We start from the raw sequence: 24,929 nt of genomic DNA on the forward strand, positions 1-24,929 counted from the left end.
GAAATAGGAGGTATGTTTACCGGTAAAGTGCAGACTGGCTTGCTGTCTGATTACACTAATAACTGAGGCACCATTGACTAGTCATGCCAGATTTAGACTTTAATGAACTGGTTTAAAGTTAATCACGCTACATCAGATGATGTTGATGTTAGAGTATTTTTTGTGTTTCGCTCAAATGATTAAAATCAATTTCAGGATTGTGGCTTTATTGTCCACATTTACAAACAGTCTCTGCGTTACAAAGTGGAATAAATACATTGTTTAAATACTGTAATAATGACTGCAGTGCACCAGTTAACAAACAAACCAAAACTGCTCGATCATCTTCATAGCTTGTTTAGCATGATTTTAAATATTTGTTTTACAATATGCAGCTTGAAAAATCAGCCAACAAATGCTATAAACCCCTCACCAGTTAAAGAATTGACGTTGAGTCTCAAAAGCACCTGCACCTCTGACAGCAGCCGTCTCGAATCCAGCTGGAATCGGCCAGCACAGGATTTTTTTTCCCCCCAGATCTGGAAGTCCTCATTATAGAAATATAATAATGTTGCATCCACTCCTGGGGATTTGTTGCAAAGCTGGTACCAGTAACCTCTTCTAAACAGCAATGTACATACACTACAGTATTAGCTTGCTTAGCACTGCCTGCATGTTATGTTACTGCATCAGTTCTAGTAAATATGAAGTGCAAAACAATTGTGTCACGCCATGCATAAATAAAATAAACAGAAACACACACATATACACCCTCAGTACCTTTATATATACACATACACACACACACACACATATATATATATATATATATATATATATATATATATATATATATATATATATATATATATATTATATTATATATATATATATAATATATGCAAAAAATGGCACCGTGTACGATGTAGCAGTGTTTTTTCATGCTGAATACATTCAGTTTTCTGTCATTCTGGTGCCAGAACTCACATCCCATAGAGTCACTGTTGTAGGGAAAAATCTTGGGGCATTTTGCTTATATTTTTTTACCTCCACTAGAAGAGACTTCTCTTTACATTACCTTGCTGAAATAATAATAAAAAATGAAAAAAAAAATTGCTTCTAAAAATTGAATACAAGATGACCCTCATTACCTGTGAAAACACACCTATGTCTTACAAAGTGTCTGGCTTTCAAAATACCATCTACCAGCTACTGGAGCACCTGTTCTGCATTTGGTTTTACCAGGCACACATGCACAGACAGGCATTTCTTTATTTTTTACTGATTTTCTTCCTCGCGGAGAAACTGAAAGACTGACGAGAAGTCTTTTTGAGCATAGCCCCGAGCACACATCACCCTGTAGATCTGGTGGCTTAAAGATCCCAGTGGAATAGCAGTTTTAGTGTTTGTAGCAGAGTCCTGTGCTAAACCCAGATCCTTGGGGAAAAAAAAAAAAAAAAAAAAAAAAAAAACACATGAATACAAACAAATACAAAGATATGCATAAACATGGTCACACATATGACAAAACACAGGATATACAGTATGAATATTAAAGCAAATGGCAAAACAATTCTTTATTTGTAACTAAGTGTTCCAGTACTCCTCTGGCTGTTCTGGGTCATTGAGTAATTTGCTCTTCAATTTAGACCAAGTTTTTATACAGTAGTTTAAAGTAACATTACAGTTCAAATGTAAGGCTGTAGTTAATGCATACCCCATAAGCAAGCATTAAAGTATGTACTGTATTTACTGGAAGTACTCCTGACTTAAGGTAAACTTGCATTTTACTCACCCAAAATACAAAGGGATGGGCATCGATATGAAAATTGCAGATCAATATCGCAAACGTATTTCAATATCAATAATATCATAGTCTTCCAAAACACAGAAATACAATAACACAAATGCAATATAAAACATTTATACATACATCTACACACACATAGATAGATAGACAGATAGATAGCTAGATAGATCCAACTCTATGAAAGTCAATGGAGTTAAATGATAAATATTGGTTCCCTTTGCCTTAATACAGTTAATTGACCAGATTTTGAACTAACACTTGGTAAGATGAATGTGTGTTCAACACACTCACAAGAAGTATCATTGCTGTGTTAGTATAGTGTGTCAAACAACATTTCTAACACTTAATACATTGGTAAATAACATTGTTGCAAAGAGGGTATGTACACTTTTGACGACAACTATCATATAGACAGATAGATAGATAGATAGATAGATAGATAGATAGATATATTCTGTAGTAACACCAACCTTTGTCATTAATGTCGTCCCAAATCCTCCCTGGTAGTTGTTGGCAGAGGGCACCCCCTCCATCACTCCAGGAACAGGATTGTAGGTGTCACTTGACCAGCAGCGACCAGAGCTCATATTCAGGATCTTCGACAATAGCTTGGGGTCAAGCCCCAGTCTGTCAAAGGTTAAAGATGAGCAGTGTGAGCATTTAAATGTAAAGGGCATGGGTGACCTGAAAGTTGCTTTTTGCCCTGCACTGCCATTTTTCTTGTTTTAATATCTGTCTAAAAAATAATATAGTATTGATATTTATCAAACGTTTTTCATCAGACTAATTTACGAAGCATGTCAATTCTTTAAGTAGAAGGCAACAAATAAACTTCAATGGACACCCAACAATTTTGTCAACGACACAGTAGGAGACTGGCTAATGCAGGTGAACAGCAGTTCATCTAAAGAAAAAAAAAACTGACAATAACAAGCACTTGAACAAACAAAGCCAAAACATTTGATTGCGAGGTATGGTCATAATCATAAGAATTATCTGTGTAACTACAAGATTTCCATTACATGAGAGTAGATGTTGAACTTCATGCTGATTTCAATTCAGCTCTCGCCAAGATAAGCACCAACTAAGACATAGCTTTGCAGTAAACTAATGTAATCCATCTGCACCTCATAAGAACATAAGAAAGTTTACAAACGAGAGGAGGCCATTTGGCCCATCTTGCTCGTTTGGTTGTTAGTAGCTTATTGATCCCAGAATCTCATCAAGCAGCTTCTTGAAGGATCCCAGGATGTCAGCTTCAACAACATTACTGGGGAATTGATTCCAGACCCTCACAATTCTCTGTGTAAAAAAGTGCCTCCTATTTTCTGTTCTGAATGCCCCTTTGTCTAATCTCCATTTGTGACCCCTGGTCCTTGTTTCTTTTTTCAGGCTGAAAAAGTCCCTTGGGTCGACACTGTCAATACCTTTTAAAATTTTGAATGCTTGAATTAGGTCGCCACGTAGTCTTCTTTGTTCAAGACTGAACAGATTCAATTCTTTTAGCCTGTCTGCATATGACATGCCTTTTAAGCCCGGAATAATTCTGATCGCTCTTCTTTGCACTCTTTCTAGAGCAGCAATATCTTTTTTATAGCGAGGTGACCAGAACTGCACACAATATTCAAGATGAGGTCTTACTAGTGCATTGTACAGTTTTAACATTACTTCCCTTGATTTAAATTCAACACTTTTCACAATGTATCCGAGCATCTTGTTAGCCTTTTTTATAGCTCCCCCACATTGTCTAGATGAAGACATTTCTGAGTCAACAAAAACTCCTAGGTCTTTTTCATAGATTCCTTCTCCAATTTCAGTATCTCCCATATGATATTTATAATGTACATTTTTATTTCCTGCGTGCAGTACCTTACACTTTTCTCTATTAAATGTCATTTGCCATGTGTCTGCCCAGTTCTGAATCTTGTCTAGATCATTTTGAATGACCTTTACTTACTAATAAGTACTTTCTGTTTTCTACATGTTAACCACTCCCTAATCCATGTACATGTGTTTCCTTGAATCCCAACTGCGTTCAGTTTGAGAATTAATCTTTTGTGCGGGACTTTGTCAAAAGCTTTCTGGAAATTTAAATAAACCATGTCATATGCTTTGCAATTATTCACTGTCGATGTTGCATCCTCAAAAAAATCAAGCAAGTTAGTTAGACACGCTCTCCCTTTCCTAAAACCATGTTGACTGTCTCCCAGGACCCTGTTACCATATAGGTAATTTTCCATTTTGGATCTTAGCAAGAAAGCAACGCTGACGTACATCCATTTGCATTGTTTTCCATCTCTTCTGTCTAGTGTTGATTGCTGAAGTGTAATGCTGGCTCCAAGGATCAGCTCATTTTGCCTCCCCAGCACATCAGCACACACAACGGCTGCGATGCTGGCTCCGGGGATCAACCCAGTGCGGTCTCCCCAGCACATCAGCATGACAACTGTCTGGATTGAGCTAAGTAGAGTACATCTCTGGTGTCTTCAAGTGGGCACCTTCCATCCTCTGTGTTTCGTTGACTAGCCCACGACACCTCAAGAGGGCTCAACTGCGATTCTGGCGTCACAGCATCACCCCCCTCCATCCCCCACTCAGCTCAGCCCAGCTTACTTACCTGTACGTCAGCGTTGCTTTCTTTCTGTTGTGCTTGAGATCCCCATCCAGAATCTTTCCGTCTCAACCACAGCCAGTTGCTGCTCCTTTCTGCTGCTTCAGGTAAGTTCTTCACTGTGCGATGCAACTCTTGGCCACAGAACCCGACGTCTCAGAGAAACCAGGTTGCAGAATGTGCCACAAATCCTCGACAACCTACCTCCACTGGGTAAACCTGGAATTTCCATCCTCGCTGTTCCGCTTCAGCAGCTAGTTGAGCATACCAAAGTTTCTTCCTCTCATACGCCTCATCCACAGCATCCTCCCATGGCACTGGTAACTCTACCAGACGAACAAGGCGTGCTGATCCAGACCACGAGACAATGTCCGGTCGAAGGTTAGTGATGGCAACCTCAGGTTGAAAAAGAAGCCATTGACCAACATCTGCCAGCATCTTCCAGTTGTCGTGAGCGAGGCTTGATTTTAACACCTTTTCTTGGAGGTTGCTCTCCTGGACAGAGGAATATTGTCTTTTGTGTCTAATGCTTTGATGGAACTGGTGGCAACTTATTCGTCAGGTTAGGCTTGTCTTCCAATGCTAACGCCAAACATCGCAGTACCTGGTCATGGCGCCAAGTAAACCATCCTTGGCTAAGACCTACCTTACATCCTGTTAAAAACATGCCTTAATGTTGCAGGTAATGAACACAAAGGACATGAGGGATCCTCCTCCACCCAGAGGTTTAGGTTATGTGGTGATTGGATCACATCATATGCTGATCTCATGAGGAAACTGATCCTGCTCTGTTCCATTGTCCATAGGTCTTGCCAGCCGATCTTGCGTTGTTCCTCTCCCATATCATCCATTCTCCCTCCTTGGCCTGGGAAACTGCGTTTACACACCTGATCCTCTCCTCCTGCTTTTGCACCTCATTGACTAGCAGCTTCCTCCGTTGAGCCGGGGTTGCCTTGTGCGATGTAGGAGGAGCTGAACTGAGACCAAAACCTCCTTCTCCATGCTGAACTTGCCCCATGATATCTCTGATTCGAAGGGCAGCCTTAGCATCTTCCACAGCTTTCTTTGCCGTTCATTTTCTTCCAGTTTTCAACACAGGTGCTGCCTCCCTTACGCATTTGTCATGTGAATCTACTAATGTCATTTCCAGTCGGACTTTGGTGCACTTAAACTCCTCGGTTAGAGCAGAGATTGGTAGCTGCAGTATTCCTTTACCATAAAGTCCCACTCTGCTGAAGCAGAGTGGAACTCCCAACCATTTCCTGACGCATGAACCAATTAAAGCTTCCAGCTTCTCAACTGTTGTCAAGGAAACCTCGTACACAGTCAGTGGCCACAGCAGTCTTGGCAGTAGACCAAACTGAAAGCACCAGAGTTTCAGTTTGCCCAGTAAAGCGCTGCTGTCTATGCTCTTCAACCCTTCCACTGCTTGTTGTCTAACTTGTCCCACACGAACTGTGTCCTTTAGATCCCCATCGTACCATCTCCCTAGACTTTTCACTGGCTTCTCGGGCACTGTTGGTATTGCCTTACCATTAATGTAGAACCTTTTGTCTACTACTTTGCAATTATGGAGATGCTCCTTGATTTAGTGGGCTTGAATTGCATTCGTGCCCATTCAATGTTATTGGTTAATTTGCCCAATAACCGATTAATGCAGGCTACTGTTGTAGTCATTGTTGTCATGTCATCCGTGTATGCTCAAACTGATGGTAGTTGCATTCAAGAAGCCAAGCGCTCTCCTCCCACTACCCATTTTGATGCCTTTATAATTACTTCCATTGCCATGGTGAAAGCCAGTGGAGAAATGGTACATCCTGCCATTATTCCAACTTCTAGGCATTGCCATGTGGTGCTGAATTCTGAAGTTGAAAAACTAAATTGCAAATCTCAGAAGTAGGCTTTCACTAAATTTGTTATTGTGATCGGGACACTGAAAAAAATCAAATGCTGCCCAAAGTAGTTCATGTTGCACTGAACCATATGCATTAGCCAAATCCAGGAATGTCACACGGAGCTCCAACCTTTCCTTTTTTGCTGATTGAATTTGTTGCCAGATTATGCCGACGTGTTCTAAGCATCCTGGGAAACCTGGAATGCCTGCTTTTTGTACTGAAGTGTCAATGAAGCAGTTCTTTAATAGGTAGGTTGACAATCTCTGAGCAATAATGCTGAAGAAAATCTTGCCTTCTACATTTAATAAGGAAATAGGACGAAACTGACCAATGCTTGTAGAATCCTTTTCTTTTGGTATAATGACTCCACCTGCTCTGCGCCATGCTCTTGGTACAACCTGTTTCTCCCATGCCACCTTCATCAATTTCCACAGGATTCGTAGAACTCCAGAAGCACTCTTGTGTACTCTGTATGGAACTCCATTAGGCCCTGGAGAGGATGATGCCCTTGCCTTTTTCACAGCTTGCTCTACTTCTTTCCACTTAGGTGCACAGTCCTCCATTTGGTATTCGGGTGGATTGATAGGTGGGATGTCTGAAAGAATTGACATTGGCTCCTGCCTTTTTGAATCTGTATGTGTTTCTTCCAAATATCTCTCCAGCTCAAACTTAGATGATTCTAGCGTGCCATTTCTCTCGCTGGTGAACATCTTTACAAATCTGAATGGATCTTTATAAAAGTCAGTTCTCGCACGCTCTTTCTTTTTGTAGCGTTTCCATAGGCGCTCAGCTCTGCACAATGTTGCAAGCTTATCTTTTATGACCCTTTGTAACAAACTGAGTCCTTCCTTCTGACTTTGTTCTGCTTTTTCCATTGCTTCAACTGACTCCTTTCTCTAACTAAGCTTTCAATCTCCTGCTGCCGTCTAGACTTTCCAGGAATAGTTTGTACTTTTTCCTTCCTTTTTTCAATTCCAAACCTCTCGCTTCCATATGCGTAGTCTCCAAATTTATCAAGCTTCTTTTCAACTGTTCCATTTAACCTTTCCAAAGTAAAACAGAGACTTTGCTAACTGCAGATCTTGAACTAGTCTTTTGTGAAGTGCTCTCCATTCTCATATCCGTTTCCGTTCCTAACTCGTTAACCGTGTTATCCAATGTTGAGTCATCTTCCGCCCCTGCTCTCGCACATCGGTATTTTTCTCTAATTTCTTATAAGCCTTGGGCGGGTGTCTCCAGCACCCCGTTTACATTTGAAAACATAGAGCTGGATACTGCCGACCAGTGTAGCTAACCCTTGTCAGCCCCACTGGGGTCTCTTTCCTCCTGTCAGCTGCCTCTCCATGCTGTCATAAGGTCTTTCCCTTGTTGCCAGCTGCACTATTCACAGCAGTCACTGGATAAATACACATAAATATACAACATTTCTTAATATACATTTTTCAAATACATCTGTAAAATTATAAAAGCACAAAAGTCATTTTAATTATATAAAACGAGAGGCAAGCAAATGTGGTTCAATATCCTATGAGATTTTCACTGAATAGCCAAGTATACTGGGGCTCTTTAAAGCAATGAACATATGGCAATAAGGCAATATCTAGTATCTTCTAAACTCTTTCAGGGCAAGTCCAGTTTCCATAGATGGATCTCAGTTCTACATATTATAACCACCCCAGCCTTTGAGCTATCTTTGCAACTCCACCCCCCCACCCCCACCAAACTTTACTATACAAAGTAAAAATACAACCTATAAAAAATGGTCTCCAGTTTCCAACTATAAAATATATTTTGTACTGAATGTCTATTAAATCATTATTGGTCTTTAAGACCGCTAAGTATGCCAAAGCTCCACCCGTCTCACTTTTTTTTTCTTCTTTCTCTAAATACAGATTTTATAAAGCATCTCAGCACTAATTAAACTGGAAGCCAGCTCTGGGAGAAAACATTACAAATTACCAAATTGTTTTGGAAATCTTGGATAACTTTTTTTTTTTTTTTTTTTAAATCTTGATTATGTTTTTCAGTGCATGTCTGCAATTCAAATAAATAAATAAATAAAATACACTGACTGGATCCTCCCTCAGTATACTGCACAGTGTGATATATATATTCAACATTTCCTCACAGCCATGTATAGTTCTGGGTCAGATGTTGAAAAGGTTACTGCTTCTGATATAATAAAGCCTGGTGACAATAATTGTTGCTCTCAACTTAACAAGAAATCATTTTCTTATTAAAGTATAGTATTTGTGATTTCAAGTAAAACCAAAAATTCAGGTCTTCATAACAGATGCGCACTTTGACCTGTTTATTATATATGGACAGAGCTTACTAAATTTTAGCCCAGCTCAGAAGAGTGGATAAGGAATCTTGGTGGGAAAATAGAGCCTGTCTTTTGCTGAAACCCATTTAATATAAACATCTTTGATGTATTTTCCAATATCTTATCCATGGAACAGTTGACAAAAGGAAGCAGTTGCAATACAAATTTACAGACTTTTTTTCTTCTTTTTACAAGCATTGTCCTGTAGCTACAAGCAAGCATATTAATGGGTCACAGAAGGGCACATTTTTCCAGACCACAATACCCCTCACCTTAACAGGGTTTTGGAAGAATATCTACAGTTGTGCTTTTTCATTGACTGAAATGTTCAATCTTCAGTAGGAGTTAGGTAAGTTGGCCTTTATTTTACAGCTAACAAAGTAATTTTTTTTAGCTCCCCCATATTCAATGCAACATATGCAAACTACTGCCAGTCAAGGAACAAAAAAAAAGAAAAAGAAAGAAATCCCTTGAGGGTTGCTCTGTTTCAACCAGTGTTTTAAACTGTGCTTTAACCATACTTACAAATCTCTTTGAGAAGGCCGATGTTCTCAGAGTCTTTTTTTTTTTCTATGTGAGCGCATCATTTAAAAAAAAAAAAAAGTTAGTCTTTTGCATTTCATCCTTTCGAAGACTATTCCACCAGTGCATAAATAACTGACAGTTAAAATTGGACACGGTATTAAAATCAGTAAGTGAAGTCTTCTGTCTTCCTCTGAGCCTAAGCTTGTAATAGTCTGAAACCAGATAGAATATAATTATCATTCAGAGAGTCTTTCTCAGAACATCATGCTTCACTGGAGAAGACCGAGTTCCCATTTGAAATCAACAAATTAATCTGGAGACAGGTATCTGAAAGGGCAAGTTTAATAGGAAGCAGCTACTGCGCTCTCAACCATGATCAAATGTTATTGCTGTTTCCCTGTAAATTGGCTGGGAACATGTGATTCTTTCTGCATAAGAGCTCCATCGCTATTTGAAAGATATACTGCTCCTGCTATCAAAACGATGACAGCACTTGTCAATCCCCAAAATACACTTGCCACTAGACATACCTGCGTGTTCTTACAAACATTAAAATAACCTCAAAACATAAATAAAAGGAGGAGAAAGCACATGCGTGACAGCTGGTTATATACATATACATAAACTGTATACAGACATTACATTTAACAACTGAATTAGGCTGCAAACACCAATAGGCAGCCTGATACATTTGGAAAAGTTCAAATGTATGTTGGCACTTTTCATGGAAGGTAAATGGCTATTCTCAGCACAGGTATTTCATATTTTCTGAAATCATATCACCTTTAATATTGATTTTTCTTTTCTTCAACTATACATTATATGTATGCTTCTAGTTCTTTCTTAGACATTACATTTGTTTGTTTAAGTTCCTTACTGTATATCAGCACATTGAAACAGAAGTACTTCTTGAAGTAAATGTTTAAATTAACCATGGCCTAACCATGAATTAAGTGTAGTGTGAAATCCATTTCACAATACTGTTAAAATGAAAATACTAAAACAACTTTCAAAGCCATCACTGAATAATGTTTACAAATGATTTGACAGCATGTATCACTTCTAACCTAGGTGCCCAGGCTGTGACTGAAGCTAACCTCTCAAACATATTACTTAAGTTTAAACAAAACAACAACAATAATAATAATAATAATAATCATAATAATAATAATAATCATAATAATAATAAAGTATTTATTGTTTAGCCTTACTGGCATTGCCATTTTATTACATTTTAAAAATGGTTTTAAGAAGTTCATATCTCATTTGTGTTTGTGTTTTAAAAATCCAAAACACTTTCCATGTGAATCTGTTGTTGGTGAATTATATGTAATGCTGCAATATTTCACTGAACATTTACTACTTGGGGGAATTTATATTTGCTGATGCCAATTTTCTTCTCAGCTTGTAAAGTCCAATAAATCAGTGGGTGCTTTCTACACGCTATTATGAAGCTACCATATTATTGTGAAATGGAAAGGACCAGGAAGGAAATGGGAGGCGACTTAGTCTTTTTAAACTCATCATAAGGCCTTAGAGGGTAAAGATCAGTTTGCAGGCACTACAAGACAATGTTAGATGTTTATGAATGATCTCTTTAAAGGGCCTGGAGAATGTTCACAACCAGTCGAACACATGTGTTCAGTGTAGTTTACAAAAGCCCTCAGGAATCAATCTAAATATCTTCTGTTGGCATGTTCCATAAAGTTTAAAACCGAGCTGCAAGGAGCAGGCTTTTGAGAGCAAACTAGGGTGCAAGTGGCAAAGCAAGAAGCAAATACACAGTAGCAAAGTCCATAACTTATTCAGAAGTGTTTAACTGGAAGCCAAAGCAAAGGTCTAGGTTTGTTACACATAAGCAATACATTTTTGAACTGAGACGAACATTACTGGTGGAAAATAAAAACAGCACAATGTCGACATTCACAAGCATGATCAACATCTGAAAGGTAGTCCAGGTAATACAGAGTACTGGGTTTCAATTTTACTCCAACAAAACATATGTTAGATGAATAACAAGACTTCTGGCTGAATTGCAGCACAGCCAACAGGACCAGGGGTACTAAGATTTGTGTTAGGGCTGCTATGATTAAATTGAAAATCAAATTTTCAAATCTATTCCATTACTCATTATATGCATCGATATAAATACTGGATAATAGATTCAATGCTTACATTTTTGTAACGTGCATAGTTAATAACATGATTTAAGTTTATCAACGAAACTGCACTGAACATACTGCCTTGCTATTTACAGTATTTCTACAGTGGGCGTGTTCTTCTTCTCCTGCTCATGTTAACTAGCATCTGATTTGCTGGTCCCATCCTACCAACGAATCAGTTTTAGTACGCCCCTCCGTGTATTTGATGTAAACAAACAAAAAAGTGTGCCGCCTTGAATTCAGAGCAGGACGACGGGCTTGTATTCCTTGCAAATAAATAAGCCTGTAAATAAATTGTGCACATTGAAGAAAACTGACTGTATATAGTTTGTGTTTCTTTGGAGTTTCAAAATGAACTGTTATATAATGCATGTTTATCAATATTCAATAATGTAAAAAAAATAAATACATTTAAAAAATCAATGATGCATGCATGTTGTTGTAAGTAAATCAATGTATTAATAATAATAATAATAATAATAATAATATTAATAATAATAATAATAATAATAATAATAATATTCTGCATTGTGCGTTTCTCAGATATTGAAGGTTAGGTGGTACAGCATTAACAAGATGCAATGCATGATGCTGCAGCTGTCACTGGATAAAAACAAAACAAAAAGGATGTTTTTCATAAACGCGTGTCTAATTTATATAGATTACATTCCAAAGTACTGTAATATGTTTGGAATAAATATTTTAGTAACACCCCTGTAGTATGTTAATCTTGCTTTAGGCTTTTTGAGAATTTTTTTTTTCTTCTTCTTCTGACGCTACCAAGGCGTAATTACCCCTTGCATGCAATTGTTGTGCACAAGCTTTTACTTGACTACAATGATATTAAAAAAAAATCACTTTGGGGGGAAAGGAATGGAGCGACAATGTATGTGGGCGGTACAATCATCGATATTTATTCGAACGAATCGATTTTGTGTGACCAATTCATCGATTGCCATTTGGAGGCTTAACTGGCAGCTCTAATTTGTGTCTGCCATTGTTGCATGCTGTTTAGTAACTGTATATTTAATTAACAACATGCGGCAGACAACCTGTTTTTTTTTTTGTTTTTTTTTGCAGTGGCAAAAGTTTCCAGCCTGTTTCCTTTGCTTTGCTTTGAACTATAAGCATTTGTGACAAAACAATTGTCTTTGACAGGCAGAAATAATTGGAATGGTGTAGAGTAGTCTCCGCGTACAGGAACACCTCCTAAGAGAACGCTTTGCCGAAGAGAACACCCTTGTGGTGAAAAAGATTTTTTCCATTGTAAATGTTCTGCCTAAAGGAACAGGAGCTTTGCGTAATAGAGCACCTTTTCGTTCACCTGATACAATAGTGTTTAGTAACCTGATAACTCATCATCAATCTTAAATTCAAATGGCTTATTCAATTTTTTCAAATATGACTTGTCATCGCAAGTGTTTTGAGGCACACCGATTAGTTTATTCAACCTTTCAGAACCGCCACCATATCATTGCCTCATTTTGCATTCTGATTTTCACAAGTGCACCTCATCACTACAAAATAGCATGTAAACAAATTGCAAAAAATGGAGAAAGACACCGCTTTTTCTCTTGCTGCAAAAAAATGGAAATTGTTCAACCTCCTGAAAAAAACCTGAATCAGACACAAGTCGTCAGGCAATGTGGTGTTTTCTGTTCTGGTGAGTTGCTTCACCATTCTTTTAATTCATTTTGTACATGTCTTGAATATTGCTTCTGTGCAGGTATTCATAAGTAATCTAGAGCTGCTGCTGCACTTTTTAACATGTGTAGGGGTGCTGTGTTAAATTTTGTTTGACAGTTTATTAATGTTAGTTTGTCTGTTACTTTTAAATGTTAATGAACGTGCGTCATGACAAGTAATACATATTTATTGATTCATAGTGTCTGGTGGTCAACTCCGAATTAGACAGGGGTGTTCTCTTAGCTGAAGACTACTGTACCATATTTATTTAAAAAAAATACCTTTTTGCATTTTCTTAAAAGTACTACAGCTAACAAAATGATTCCACAAAATTCTACCTAATTAGTGTAACCATCATACCATTACCAATTATAAAAGCATGCTCAAATTCAGAATGCTTTTTTAATCCTCCTGCTGTGGTGAGAGAGAGAGAGAGAGAGAGAGAGAGAGAGAGAGAGAGAGAGAGAGAGAGAGAGCGCAAGAGAGCACAAGCTAGCTAGATAGAACGTTAATGGTTAAGATAATAGTAGCAGTTTTGGTTCAGTTCTGTACTCAATGTACTCAATTCTGTACCAACTAAGCGAAGCGCCAAGCAAATTTCTCTCAATTACATAATGATCATTTAAGAGGTCAGCATGGCCTTACCAGCTGACAAAGCCACTGCAGCAATATTGCCATTTTCTCAAGAGTTAAACAAAAGTAAGACTTTTAGAAAACTAATAGAAATCTGTTACAACTATGCATTTGAAGTTGAAATGTTGTAACATAATTGACTGCAGTCATCCAGATTAACCAAAACAAATGCAAACAGATCCTAAGCCAAAATCTATTCAACTTTATTAGAGGGCCAACAGTAAAGCAGTAACAGACTGTATCTGAAAAACACTGTGCTAAGCTGCATCATTTCAAAGTGACTTTGCTCTTAAATACCTGTGTTAAAAAACTAATTCTAATCAATCAAGAACAATAAGGACTGGCTACTATAACTACGGAAGCCTAGAATGCCTCACACAAAAGTGGGTTTCAAAACAGCATTTTAAAACAAAATCTCTCATCCAAAAAAAAAAAAAAACCTATCACACTTACCTGATTCCAAGATTCATCGTCTCAGCCGTCCCAATCATACTAATAGCCAACAGCATGTTGTTGCAGATCTTTGCTGCCTGTAACAATAACGATAACCTGATTTCAATGGAAGATGGCATGTTTGTTTTTAGTATGGTACAGTATGTGTAAAATATATGATGATTAAGAAGACACAAAACAGAAGTTTTAACACATGAGGCACTATTCGAATTAGGTTTGTTAATGTTTGTATTACTCTCTAGATAATTTTCCCTTTGCACTGGTTCCAAAATAGTGCTTATGAAGAAGTTTGTATTTAAGTGGTCATCAACACAAAACATAAAAAGCTCCAATGCAGTTAGTTAGCATTACCAAATTCAGGACTTGGGTTACAAGCAATGAGGAAAAGTGGAAAGCCAAATTAGTTTTATAGGCCTCTATTGTCTGATCTTATGTTAACGTTTCTGGTCTTAATGGTTTCTTTTATGATTCCATGCAATGGGCTGCCTTCTAGAAAAAGTGTGCCTTGTAACCTACTGTAGCTTTTAGCTACATCAGGTTATCTTGTTTAAATATCTTAAACTGAAGTAATATCTATCCAGAGATTTCATTCAATCCATGTATTAGCCCATGTAAAACGGATACAAGAGGCGCCTTAGGGGGTATATTAGTAGTATTAACATCTACTGACATGGACCATGCAATGATCTTTGAACCTAGGGACCTGCAGGTTACTCCTCCTGGATTTCATTCTCATTGTGTCGATTCTCTGGTGGCATCAACTGCAGTGAAGCTCTGAACATTTCCTGCACACGCTGTGTTAGTGTGGATCACTGCATTTACCTGACCAGTTCCAACTTCACCACAGTATACCACATTGGTACCCATGCAGGTTAACAGCTCTTGAACCGCAGTGAATTCCTCTTCCACTCCGCCAACCATGAAAGTAAGTTTTCCAGAACTTGCTGCTCCAACACCTTAAAAATGAACTAAATTATAAATGTCACAATTCAAAATGAGACCAATTGTAAAAAATCCAGTCAAGTCACCAACAGACAGTCAAATCACATTTATTATTTCATAAAAGGTAGATGAATGATTTTCAGCTGTTACTATAGTAGAAAAGCAATCAAAACATCTGTCTGCTCGACAAAAGAATTTATGCATTTAAAAAAAAAAAATCTGTTTTTGAATACATTTTCATGTTCACATCTTCATAATGAATAAAACATAATAATTGAAACCAGAAAGCACTGAGATTCTTCAACTTCTCCAATATTGTTGCAGAATGGTTGCACATGACTCACAGAGTTTGGTCTAGTGGTTTGTGTGACCGCATAAAACATACATACCGTTTCATGAGATTTTCCAATTTTACTAACATTCTCAATATTGGACAGTACTGACTTGAATGGCAGTTCAATGAATGAAGCATGAGCACTTCAGTGATTATTCTCTAGTATAAAACAGAGCAATAAGCAAAGAACAGTTTGTTTGGATTGTCTTTTTATAGCTTACTAATTTGTTTGTTTTCCTGCACAATCCAATCTGATGTTATTTAGATTAATGTCTATTTCAGGAGATCCTGAATCTAAAAAGAGAGGCTATTACATTAAACTTTTGTTCACTTCACTTTGTTTTTGCACAACTGTATTTAGGTGATAGTCAGCCCTCTTTTGTTTAATTATGTATTATCATTCACAGCATGGAGCAGCCTTTCTGCTTAATCCCCAGAACTGACCTCCTAAAGTAACAGGACAAATCAGAGTTAAAGCTTACAAAAGAATCCACTACTATCCATCATAGGGCAATAGCTTTGTATCTAGATTAGAGGCTGTTAAAAAGCTCCAGAGAGTCATTTATTAGAACAGAATTAATGCCGACAATAGTTCTCAGCTGGTTAATCTTTTGACAGCTGCACTTTCTCACTTGTTCAAACACTTATGTTTCAAGTAGAAATAATAAATTCGTTTAGCAAAAAGGGATTTAAAAACAGGCGATTAATCTCTTTAAAACGAACCCTTATAAAAAAAAATTAATTTACTTCAGTCTTGTTTCAGGTGTTATTTTACATGCTAATGTTTTTGATAAAAGTTTCCCCAATGGCCCTGTCAAAGTACTATACAAACTGTCCTATTTCAAGGCAATATGAAGGCATTGCATCACATTTATTAGCACTCATGTGCAGGTCTCATCGCATCAGTGGTTTGTTTTCCATTAAAAAACGGGAGCCGTTTTGTAATGTTTTAATAACATCTGACTGATTGTCCTCCTTTTATAGGCATGGGTCCTGACTGAAGCAGTGTTTGCCTGACAGGGCGAGGAAGGAGCAACCACTCACCTCCTCTTTATCCTGCCCTAGTCAAAGCCTGCAAAGCATAGTAACCAGCAACTGCAGGCCAGAAATCCACAACCAAACTCAGCCTCAATACATATATTTAGCACTCCTGACTCGCAGCTCACGAGAAACGTGTCAAGCCTTGGCAAGCTTTGGCTGCATTTAAAATGATTGAGGATTATTATTATTGTTATTAATAACAACAACAACAATAATAATACCACTATTAGCAAAGTCACCAAGGTGAACGGAAAAGATTGCAATAGTAAGTGACTACATTAGTCAGCTTGTCCTTCACCTTCATATCAATTTTTAACATTTGAATTTGATTACAAATTACTCTATTGTATTCAGAACTGAATTAGAAAGGAAGCCAGCCATACATAGCTTTTTTCCTTACACCCTTCTATCCTCAATGAAGTGTTCCAACAGTAGCTCCTTCTTGAACGTATTGATGCTCCTTGCGTCACAGACCTCACTTGGATTCTTACTCCATATGTTTATTTCCCTCTACAACAAACAGTCTGGCAGCAATTTCCTATTTACTCCTAATTTCAAGTTTTTATCAACAAGGTATTTCGAACTTCAGAAACAACAGCTGATCTATTATTAGAAACCCTCAGTTTAAAAACTTAAATGAAGTCACCTTAAACTATTTTCTTCTGCTAAATAAGTTAGCCTTAATCATTTCCTGAAAATATTGCTCCCAAAGACCAACAGTAATACACCCTTGGTATAATTTCCTTACACCCTTCACAACAGACACTGATCCAGTAATATAAAAGGCATTTTAAAAAAACAGCCCCAGAAAACTGAAACTGTTAAAAGAACAAAAAAATGGTTTTGCCTTCTTTCCATAGAATATATTTAATTGCTTAATCTTGTGGTCAAAATGGGAAAACAAATTAACAATAAAAAAATTTAAAAAACAACATAAAATCATGCTAGTTTAACAGAGCTTTTTCCATCTGATGCTCAGTAAATCACTTAATTTGCTTTGTAGAAGTGAATTGTTTCAACCACTCTGCCATGGAAAGGGATAAAAAAAAGGTGCCGATGGGGCCTGGAATGCAATGAGAGCCGCTTTTAAAAAGAATTGTTCTAATCATTTTCTACAGATGCAGCCTCACAAGGGGCTGCTGTCACAGGGACCATTTACGACTCGAGATGGTGTCTCTATTGTTTACTGGTGACATTCTCTAAAAAGGCGACAGCTGGGACTGAAAGCTGCTACCAAAATGAACAATACAATCCTGCGAAAGCAATCAACAAACTTAAGGGTGTTAATTAACGTTACACTTTATCATGTTCAATTAGTTGTCTTTTCTGGAAAGAGATTGCCGTGCTCAATCGGTTTAGGAGCATGCCATGTTTTATTTGTAAGCGATCACTGTTGCTATGGTAAGCACATGCTAGTTAGAATGTCGCTGGTTTAAAATGGGGGCGGAACCTGTTTTTTTAATCTCATTTGATATGGCCTGCCTTTAATGCATCATTGATTAAGATTCAGTGCAATACAATGTCCACATTTCATGAGGTTACATCAAACTGAAAATACTAATGAACTGAACAAATTCTGATTTGTAAAAAGCCAGTGAGGATTTTGCCAACAAGCCTGTATCATTTTAACACCAAAGCACACTACATTATAAGCTCAATCAATTAGTCCCTAGAGAGTTTCTTTATATTTCAGAATACCTGTAGTGAGTCACTGGACTTCTACTCTATCTGCAAAGAAAAACTGCTATGCAAACACCATGTATGAACTAACTGGCTTGGGGGTAGAAATAACCCCACATAAACAAACTCCAGTCCAATTCTTTAAGAAGGACTGACATTCATTTCAGTCTACTGTTCAGCATTTTCCCAGTAAAATTTTTTAGGAAATACACAATATTTTGATAAAAATTATGTTTTATTTTGACTCGGACATTGTAATAAGCAGTTCTACACTGTATCCTAGGATACAGCACAGAGGTTTAGACAGAGGATCAAGTAAACATTCAAACATCGCACGTGATTGGTCTCTGTTGCTTCACAAACACATTATCACCTGGTTCCGTTGGCCAATGGCCATTCAAAGTCCAATTATTGTGGCAAGTGCTGGGTATGGTAACTATCTTGATCAAAAATTAAATTGAAATACTTACAAGAAAATATAATATTGGGGAATAGGGAGAAAAGGTAAACCAGTTTATGAATGTTCAAAAGAAAATGATGTTTTGAAGTATACAAAAAGCAAAAATAGCAGAAGTGGGCAAGATAAGGCAGAGGAAGGATTGTGTTGTAAATACTGCTGCGCTGACAGAATAAAAGAGCATTCTGAATGTAAGCGACACAAACTAAAATAAGAAAGTGAACAGAGACAAGCAATCCATTTCGGACGCTTTTACACATGCTTCAATAACAGAAAGTGCATAATGACTGCGTTAATAAGTTTGTCAGAGCACTGTGCTTTGCGGGACAGCCACTGTTTATTGCAGTGGGGTACGTATTTGTGCGACAGTACCGTCTGTCCATCAGTTAAAACACTAACGGCGACAAAAAACTAAATATTTGACAGAAAATGGTGATGCTTTAGTTGGTAAACTTGTGAAATGTATTGACAGAAATATCCAGTGGGATTTTTGACTCATCTCTTGATGCCTTGGAAGGTCCAGTTCTGTCAATTTTCTTTTCTTTATGATTTCAAGGGGAATAAACCTGGCTTGTTTTGTGCTGATGTCACGGTCACACCTTCTGCAGATACTAGCACGGTCAGCACAGTGATTGTCCAAACGTTCGCAATTTGGGGAAACGTGGCCTCGATTTGCACAGATTCTGCTTCATCATATATGTCAGGGACATTAAACTTCATCAGAAACTAAAACTGCTATGCATCATATTCCACATGTAAAATGGGTATATTGAGATTTTTTTCACCCATTTATTACCAATGTTTATATACAAAAATGTGCCAATTTTAATATTTGTAAAATAAATCGAAAATGTGGAACCACTACACATACAGAACAGGACTTTGCTTAAACCCTTTCAGGACCAAGCATTTTTCAGCAAGATGCTCCCCCAAGACCAGGTGTTTTCTGTTGACTCTCTTCCTATACAAATTCATAAAAAATCTATTTGTTACAGTAGCATCTTGCTTTTCCTTTTTTTCAGAACACTCTGGAGAACATTCTAAAAGTATTTCAGGAACCGCCCCCTCTTCCATGGTTCATTTTTTAAATATTTTTAACGCTAGGTATGTTTTATTATGTATTCAGCTTAGAAATATGTGTATAATGTGTATAAAGGCACCTAACAATACTTCCTGAAAGTTTAGTTAAAAAATATCGGTGTTTGAACAAATTACAAGACATTGTTTCACCTAAGTGATTGCAATGACCTAATACATGTTTATTTAGGGTTACCATTTCTGGTACTCTAGTGTCAGCACTGTGTTGAAATTAAATCTGCGCACCTGGATGGCGTATCAACACCAATGCTCTGTGTCAGTATTTTCCAGTGACTACCCACACACACATAACACATCTCCTGTTACACCGCTAAACAGGTTTCTCTGAAGCAGGCTATGATGTCTTTTCTCTTCTATGCTGCCAAAACTTTCTCCGCCCTTTAGACACTAAATGCCCCTCTCGGTGACGTCACACGAAAAAACAAACAACAACAGAAAAAAAACTACCAGGCAGTAAAATCCAGTCCCTCCCCATCCAATGAGATGTGTTTCAAGTCTCTACTGCAAATTACGGGGGCCCTCTAAGTCATCAAAACGAAGGGCGTTTATCGTGCTTACATGATCGCTGTCCTAGAAGCCAACTTCCGTATGATCGTGTTAACACAATCCCAGTCCTAAAGGGTTAATACCGAACTTTCTTTAAAAAAAGCTAAATTAAAAATACTCTAGCTAAACAAAAGTATAAAACTTCCTTGTAATGAAAAACTTGTTCATTCTGAAGGGTTAATAATGTGTGTGTTAAATATTGAATAAGGGAATTAAAGGCTGCATTTGAAATAGCTGAAACCACAATACCCAGCCATTGGAGAAACATCAGTTTTCTGCTAGAGATCTGCAGGGAGCAGTGAAGCAGTCGATAGATCCTTAAATTGGAACCAGTAGCTGTTCTCCAGTGCGAAGCTGGCAGCTGCTGCATTTGTGGCCCTGGTTCATTATTTACCCATAATGACCATCAAGCACCAGTCAAAGTCGGATCACAACAACTGTCAGCAGCTCTTTTAATTAGCCTTGTTTGAATTCAGATAAATATCACAATGGCGCAGCTTCTGCTGAGAAAGCACTGTGGAGTGGTGTAGGGTGGGCAGCAGCAACACTCTGAGAATATGAGCATCTATTTACCAAGTTCTAGAAATCTTAAGATGTGCGTTTTTAAAAGAAAAGAATAGTCAGGTGAAATTCAGCTTTTTTTAAAAAAAGAATAAAAAAAATAACTGCATAATGTATTAGACATTTCACATAGTTTAGGATACAGTCTAAAAATACTGTGTGAATACAAAATATTTACATGCCAATAAATGCTGTATAACCTACCTGAAAAGTGTTTTATTAATGCTAGGATTAGTTATTTTTATTCATTTTCTTTTTTGGAAGGGATCATTCCATATATAGTTATGGGAATATATCATCCCTTGATCCTAAGGTTTAGGACAAGCCCCTGTAAAAAACTGACGTGGGTGCTTCCCTTAAAAGCAAACTGTTTAGTCCATCTGTACTGGGAATCATGCTAAGTTGTGTAAAGAAATGTGATACACACTAAACTCTGATCACATCTGGTTTTACAGACCCCAGTTACAGCCAACTTTAAGGCAACATTAGAGGTAGTCCAAGATTGGTTTCATCAGCTGGATTCACAGACAGTAATTAATACTAAAGGGAGCCAGTTACTGTAGTTCTGCCAATGAGTTGGGTTCAGGAACATTTCAGTATACAATTCTTGCCTTCGGCCAGAGACGCAATTCTTGATTGTGTAAAAAAAAAAAAAGAGAAAATGCTCAATCTCTGGTAATATTTAAATGTTAAATTGAAAGACTGAACTACTGCTTGATACACTGTGTACAAAAAGAAGGGTTCAAGTGACAAGGCAAGCAAAGATCACCTTATCATCAATGATCAATTAGAAACTAACAGCTCGAGTTAGAAAAATATCTATACATTGAAAAACAAAACTAACCTATGAATCTGGCCAAAGGGCTTCAAATCAGAAGGATTAAAAAAAAACAAACGTTAAATTACCCATTATCAGTAATTATGATTTTGTAACAGAGCTTTCAATAATGAACTGCTCTAATGATGGAGGACCCACACCTACAGAAACATAATAATAGCATATTAGCATAAATGAGTATGCAAAGAATATAAAAAAGGCAGCCACGACTTCCCTGTCATTGACTGATGAAGCAGGAATTCATAATTAGTACAAGCGGCGGTGCAATTCATTGGCCTTGCCGACAGTTCTGGTTCATTAGAAGCCCATTACAGAACACTGACCTCTAGTGGCCTGCAAGGCTCTAGTCAGCAGAACTGAACCTTTAACCAATTTATGATGGCTGTCACTATTTTGCAAACCAAGGGACAAACACTGGAACAGTCCCTAAGGGCTCATAAGCTGCTTTTGCAAAAAGCAGCATGAAGATTATAAGTTGGTTGCACTTTTAGACTGATAGATTTCACTGCCTGATCATCGATCAAGGTTGAAGGGTAAAAACAATGTGGCACCGAAAACATTAACGTTCACTGGATTTCTAACGAGGGACTTATTGAGAAAATCATAGAGTACAGCTGTGTACCAGAGATATATTGCAAATATTATAATTTCTGGGGAAAGAGTTAAGTATTAAAATAACAGCCCTGTTCCCTATTCTTTAAGAGATTTGCCTGTTATTATGGAAAAGCAGTGTGCACCTACAGTACTGAAATGGGTTAGGAGATATTAGTTCTTGAAGTAGCTGCAGCAGATTTCCGAACTTATAAAAGATCCTCAACAAACCGACAGTTTCTGGAACATGTCTTGCAAAGCAGGGTTTACAAAAGTATGGATTTTAACTGGCCTTGCCAGGGCTAAAATTGAATCTTTTTTTTTTTTTTTTTTTTTTTTAATTAGAATTGCATTGGTACAAGGTAAATGCATCTGAAATGCTTCACAGCTCTACAATAAACTAAATATAAAAAAAATAAAATAAAAAAACTTAAATGTTAGGGTTATAGTTAGAGTTCCCTCTAAGGCTAAAATACGCACATTTTTTGCAGTAACTGGCAACAACTTTGCGCTCAGTTTACTAACTTTTGCAAGCTGTAATTAATATCAACCTCAAAATCGAGACTCCAGCCTCTCGAGGTAAACCTTTTATTTTGAGACCATTCTTACAAAGTATTAGCATAAGCAGATTTGTGTCTGTCTTGCAGCTGATTCTCTGATTTCCCTCTGTAAAAATGCATGCCACATTAGTGCAATGCTCGCTCGAGCACTAGCAAATCTACTGGTACAGGGTGGGCGAAGCAGGCGTCTGGCGATTCTGCCCCTCTATAGAGAGTTTTGATCAGTGCTGCTTTATGGTTTTTAACTCGTCGTATAACTGAATACTAAAATCAGTGAAGCACATTATTTAGAAGTATAGATACTCTGGTAAACATAAATAAAAATCACAATACTCATACTTTTACGTTTTTTATTTTATTTCCCTTTTATTTTATTTCCGACTATTTCAGAAATCATCAAGCGTTTTGAAACTGGTAAAAACCTAATCAGCACATTAGTTGAAAACACACATTTAAGTGTATAGTAATTGAAGAATATCATGTCCATTTTTAGTTTATTCATCTTCATGACTTCATTCCATGTCTCTGCTGAAACTCGACATGCAGCTGCACCAACGACAAAAAAAATAAAAGCAATGTTTCAGTAAGACAGAGCTAAAAGAAATCTCATTATCTATTTGAGGATGGTGCGATATTATTCTTAAAGTTTTGCTGTAGTTTGCGTGATCACGTATGAGTCAATACCACTAAATATCATAATGACAGTCGTAAACACGTAGAGAATAAGAAAGCAAATAAGACGGCAACAATGGCAAAGCACTGTATTCTTCTATCTGAAAAACTAAGACCTAATGATACTGCACTCAAGGCGGAGCTTTCCTGAAGTAAGTAAGCTAGATTAATTGTGTATTTCATTATTGTTTAGTTTATTTCTTTCCACGCTATCTGCCTTTAATGAAGATATAATTAGCAATTTTAAACCATGTTCATTTCTTAATTGAATTATATTTTCTGACAATGAAGAAATGAGCTCAAAACTAACAATCCTTAAAGGAAATTGATCACTGTACCGTGTAAAGGATGTACACTACACTACACACCGTTGGTTTCATAAAGACATTCTGTCTGGAGACATACCCCTTTTTAAATTCTCACAACTGTACTGGACATTTGGCTTTCAGAACTGTTGTAATACAATTCTTAGGTTTTCTTGTATATTTTAATGTCAGCAATGACAGAATTATGACAGGTTTGAAGTGCCTTCAGCAGCAAGAATATGATTGAAAAAAATAGAATTGTGGTAATATTTATTAAATGTACTTATTTAAACTGCCAACATTATATTTATGTTCAAATGCCATATTTAATTAATTAATACTTTGATAAAAAGTGGGAACAAATGGAATTGACCATTTTCAAATAAAGGCACTTGATATTCCCAAGAATGGAACAACTAGTAGCCCTAAAGATGGTTACAATTGAAGGCAGTGCAGACGCCAGTGTTTTATGCAGTAGTATAAAACCAATTTATGCAGGCCACCAGTTAAGCATGCAGTCTATATCTATGATAACAACTGACAGGGCTGCATAGGATCAGAGAATGATTCAAAATCTGAGGCAGAGCCACAATAAATATCTTGTTTAAATTTAAAGTAAATTGTAAAATTGTTGAGATAGTTGTGTTTGGAATATTGTTTCAAAATTGTATAATGCAACAAAAATATATTAAAAGGGTTAATGCACGGCCGAAGGTTTCTCACTGATACTTTACCATTTCTCAGTCAAAACGGCAAGTTTCTTGGTATCTAAAAAGCTTAGAGAGAACACTGGTTATAGTCCATCAATCCAAATTGTAGAAACAGTTTGTACTGAATTGCAGGTTTTGCTGAATAAACAGATTTAGAACAACCTATGCTTTTCTTCAACCTTGAACCCTGCATCAATTGGCGACGGCTCCCAGTAGCCAACCCATGATAAGCCTTTTGGACAACCAAATGAATTATTCCACAGACATGACTTCTCACTGCTCTTAAAAACAGGCTGTCCTTTCACATTCCTTCATGGTGTTCTGTAACTGTAAAATGACAGATTTCTAAAAGGAGGTACTTGTTAAACTAATTAAATCTTGTACACATTTAAAATAGTCACTCACGGCACATCAAAATTGCTAACAAATTTTCTAAAAATATACAAACCATGGTGATTTTTTTGTATGAAAAAATATATAGTGCATGATAAGACAAGTTGTTTCCTTTTTAGTA

The 24,929-nt window shown here is 37.1% G+C and overlaps 1 protein-coding gene across 1 annotated transcript in view; it reads right to left on the minus strand.

The window, feature by feature from the left end:
- Positions 1-894: 894 nt before the first annotated feature.
- The window catches only part of LOC121313637 (3-hydroxyisobutyrate dehydrogenase, mitochondrial-like), a 54,422-nt gene continuing 30,387 nt past the window's right edge, over positions 895-24,929 (minus strand). Inside the window, exons 5-8 of the mRNA XM_041246369.1 lie at positions 14,903-15,036; positions 14,081-14,157; positions 2,260-2,416; positions 895-1,416 (exon numbers count right to left, since the gene is read on the minus strand). Coding sequence (XP_041102303.1) covers positions 1,258-1,416; positions 2,260-2,416; positions 14,081-14,157; positions 14,903-15,036 — 527 coding nt within the window. The 3' untranslated portion in view covers positions 895-1,257. The remainder of the gene's footprint in view (positions 1,417-2,259; positions 2,417-14,080; positions 14,158-14,902; positions 15,037-24,929) is intronic.

The sequence above is a fragment of the Polyodon spathula genome, chromosome 3 (assembly GCF_017654505.1).
Source record: "Polyodon spathula isolate WHYD16114869_AA chromosome 3, ASM1765450v1, whole genome shotgun sequence".
NCBI lineage: Eukaryota > Metazoa > Chordata > Actinopteri > Acipenseriformes > Polyodontidae > Polyodon > Polyodon spathula.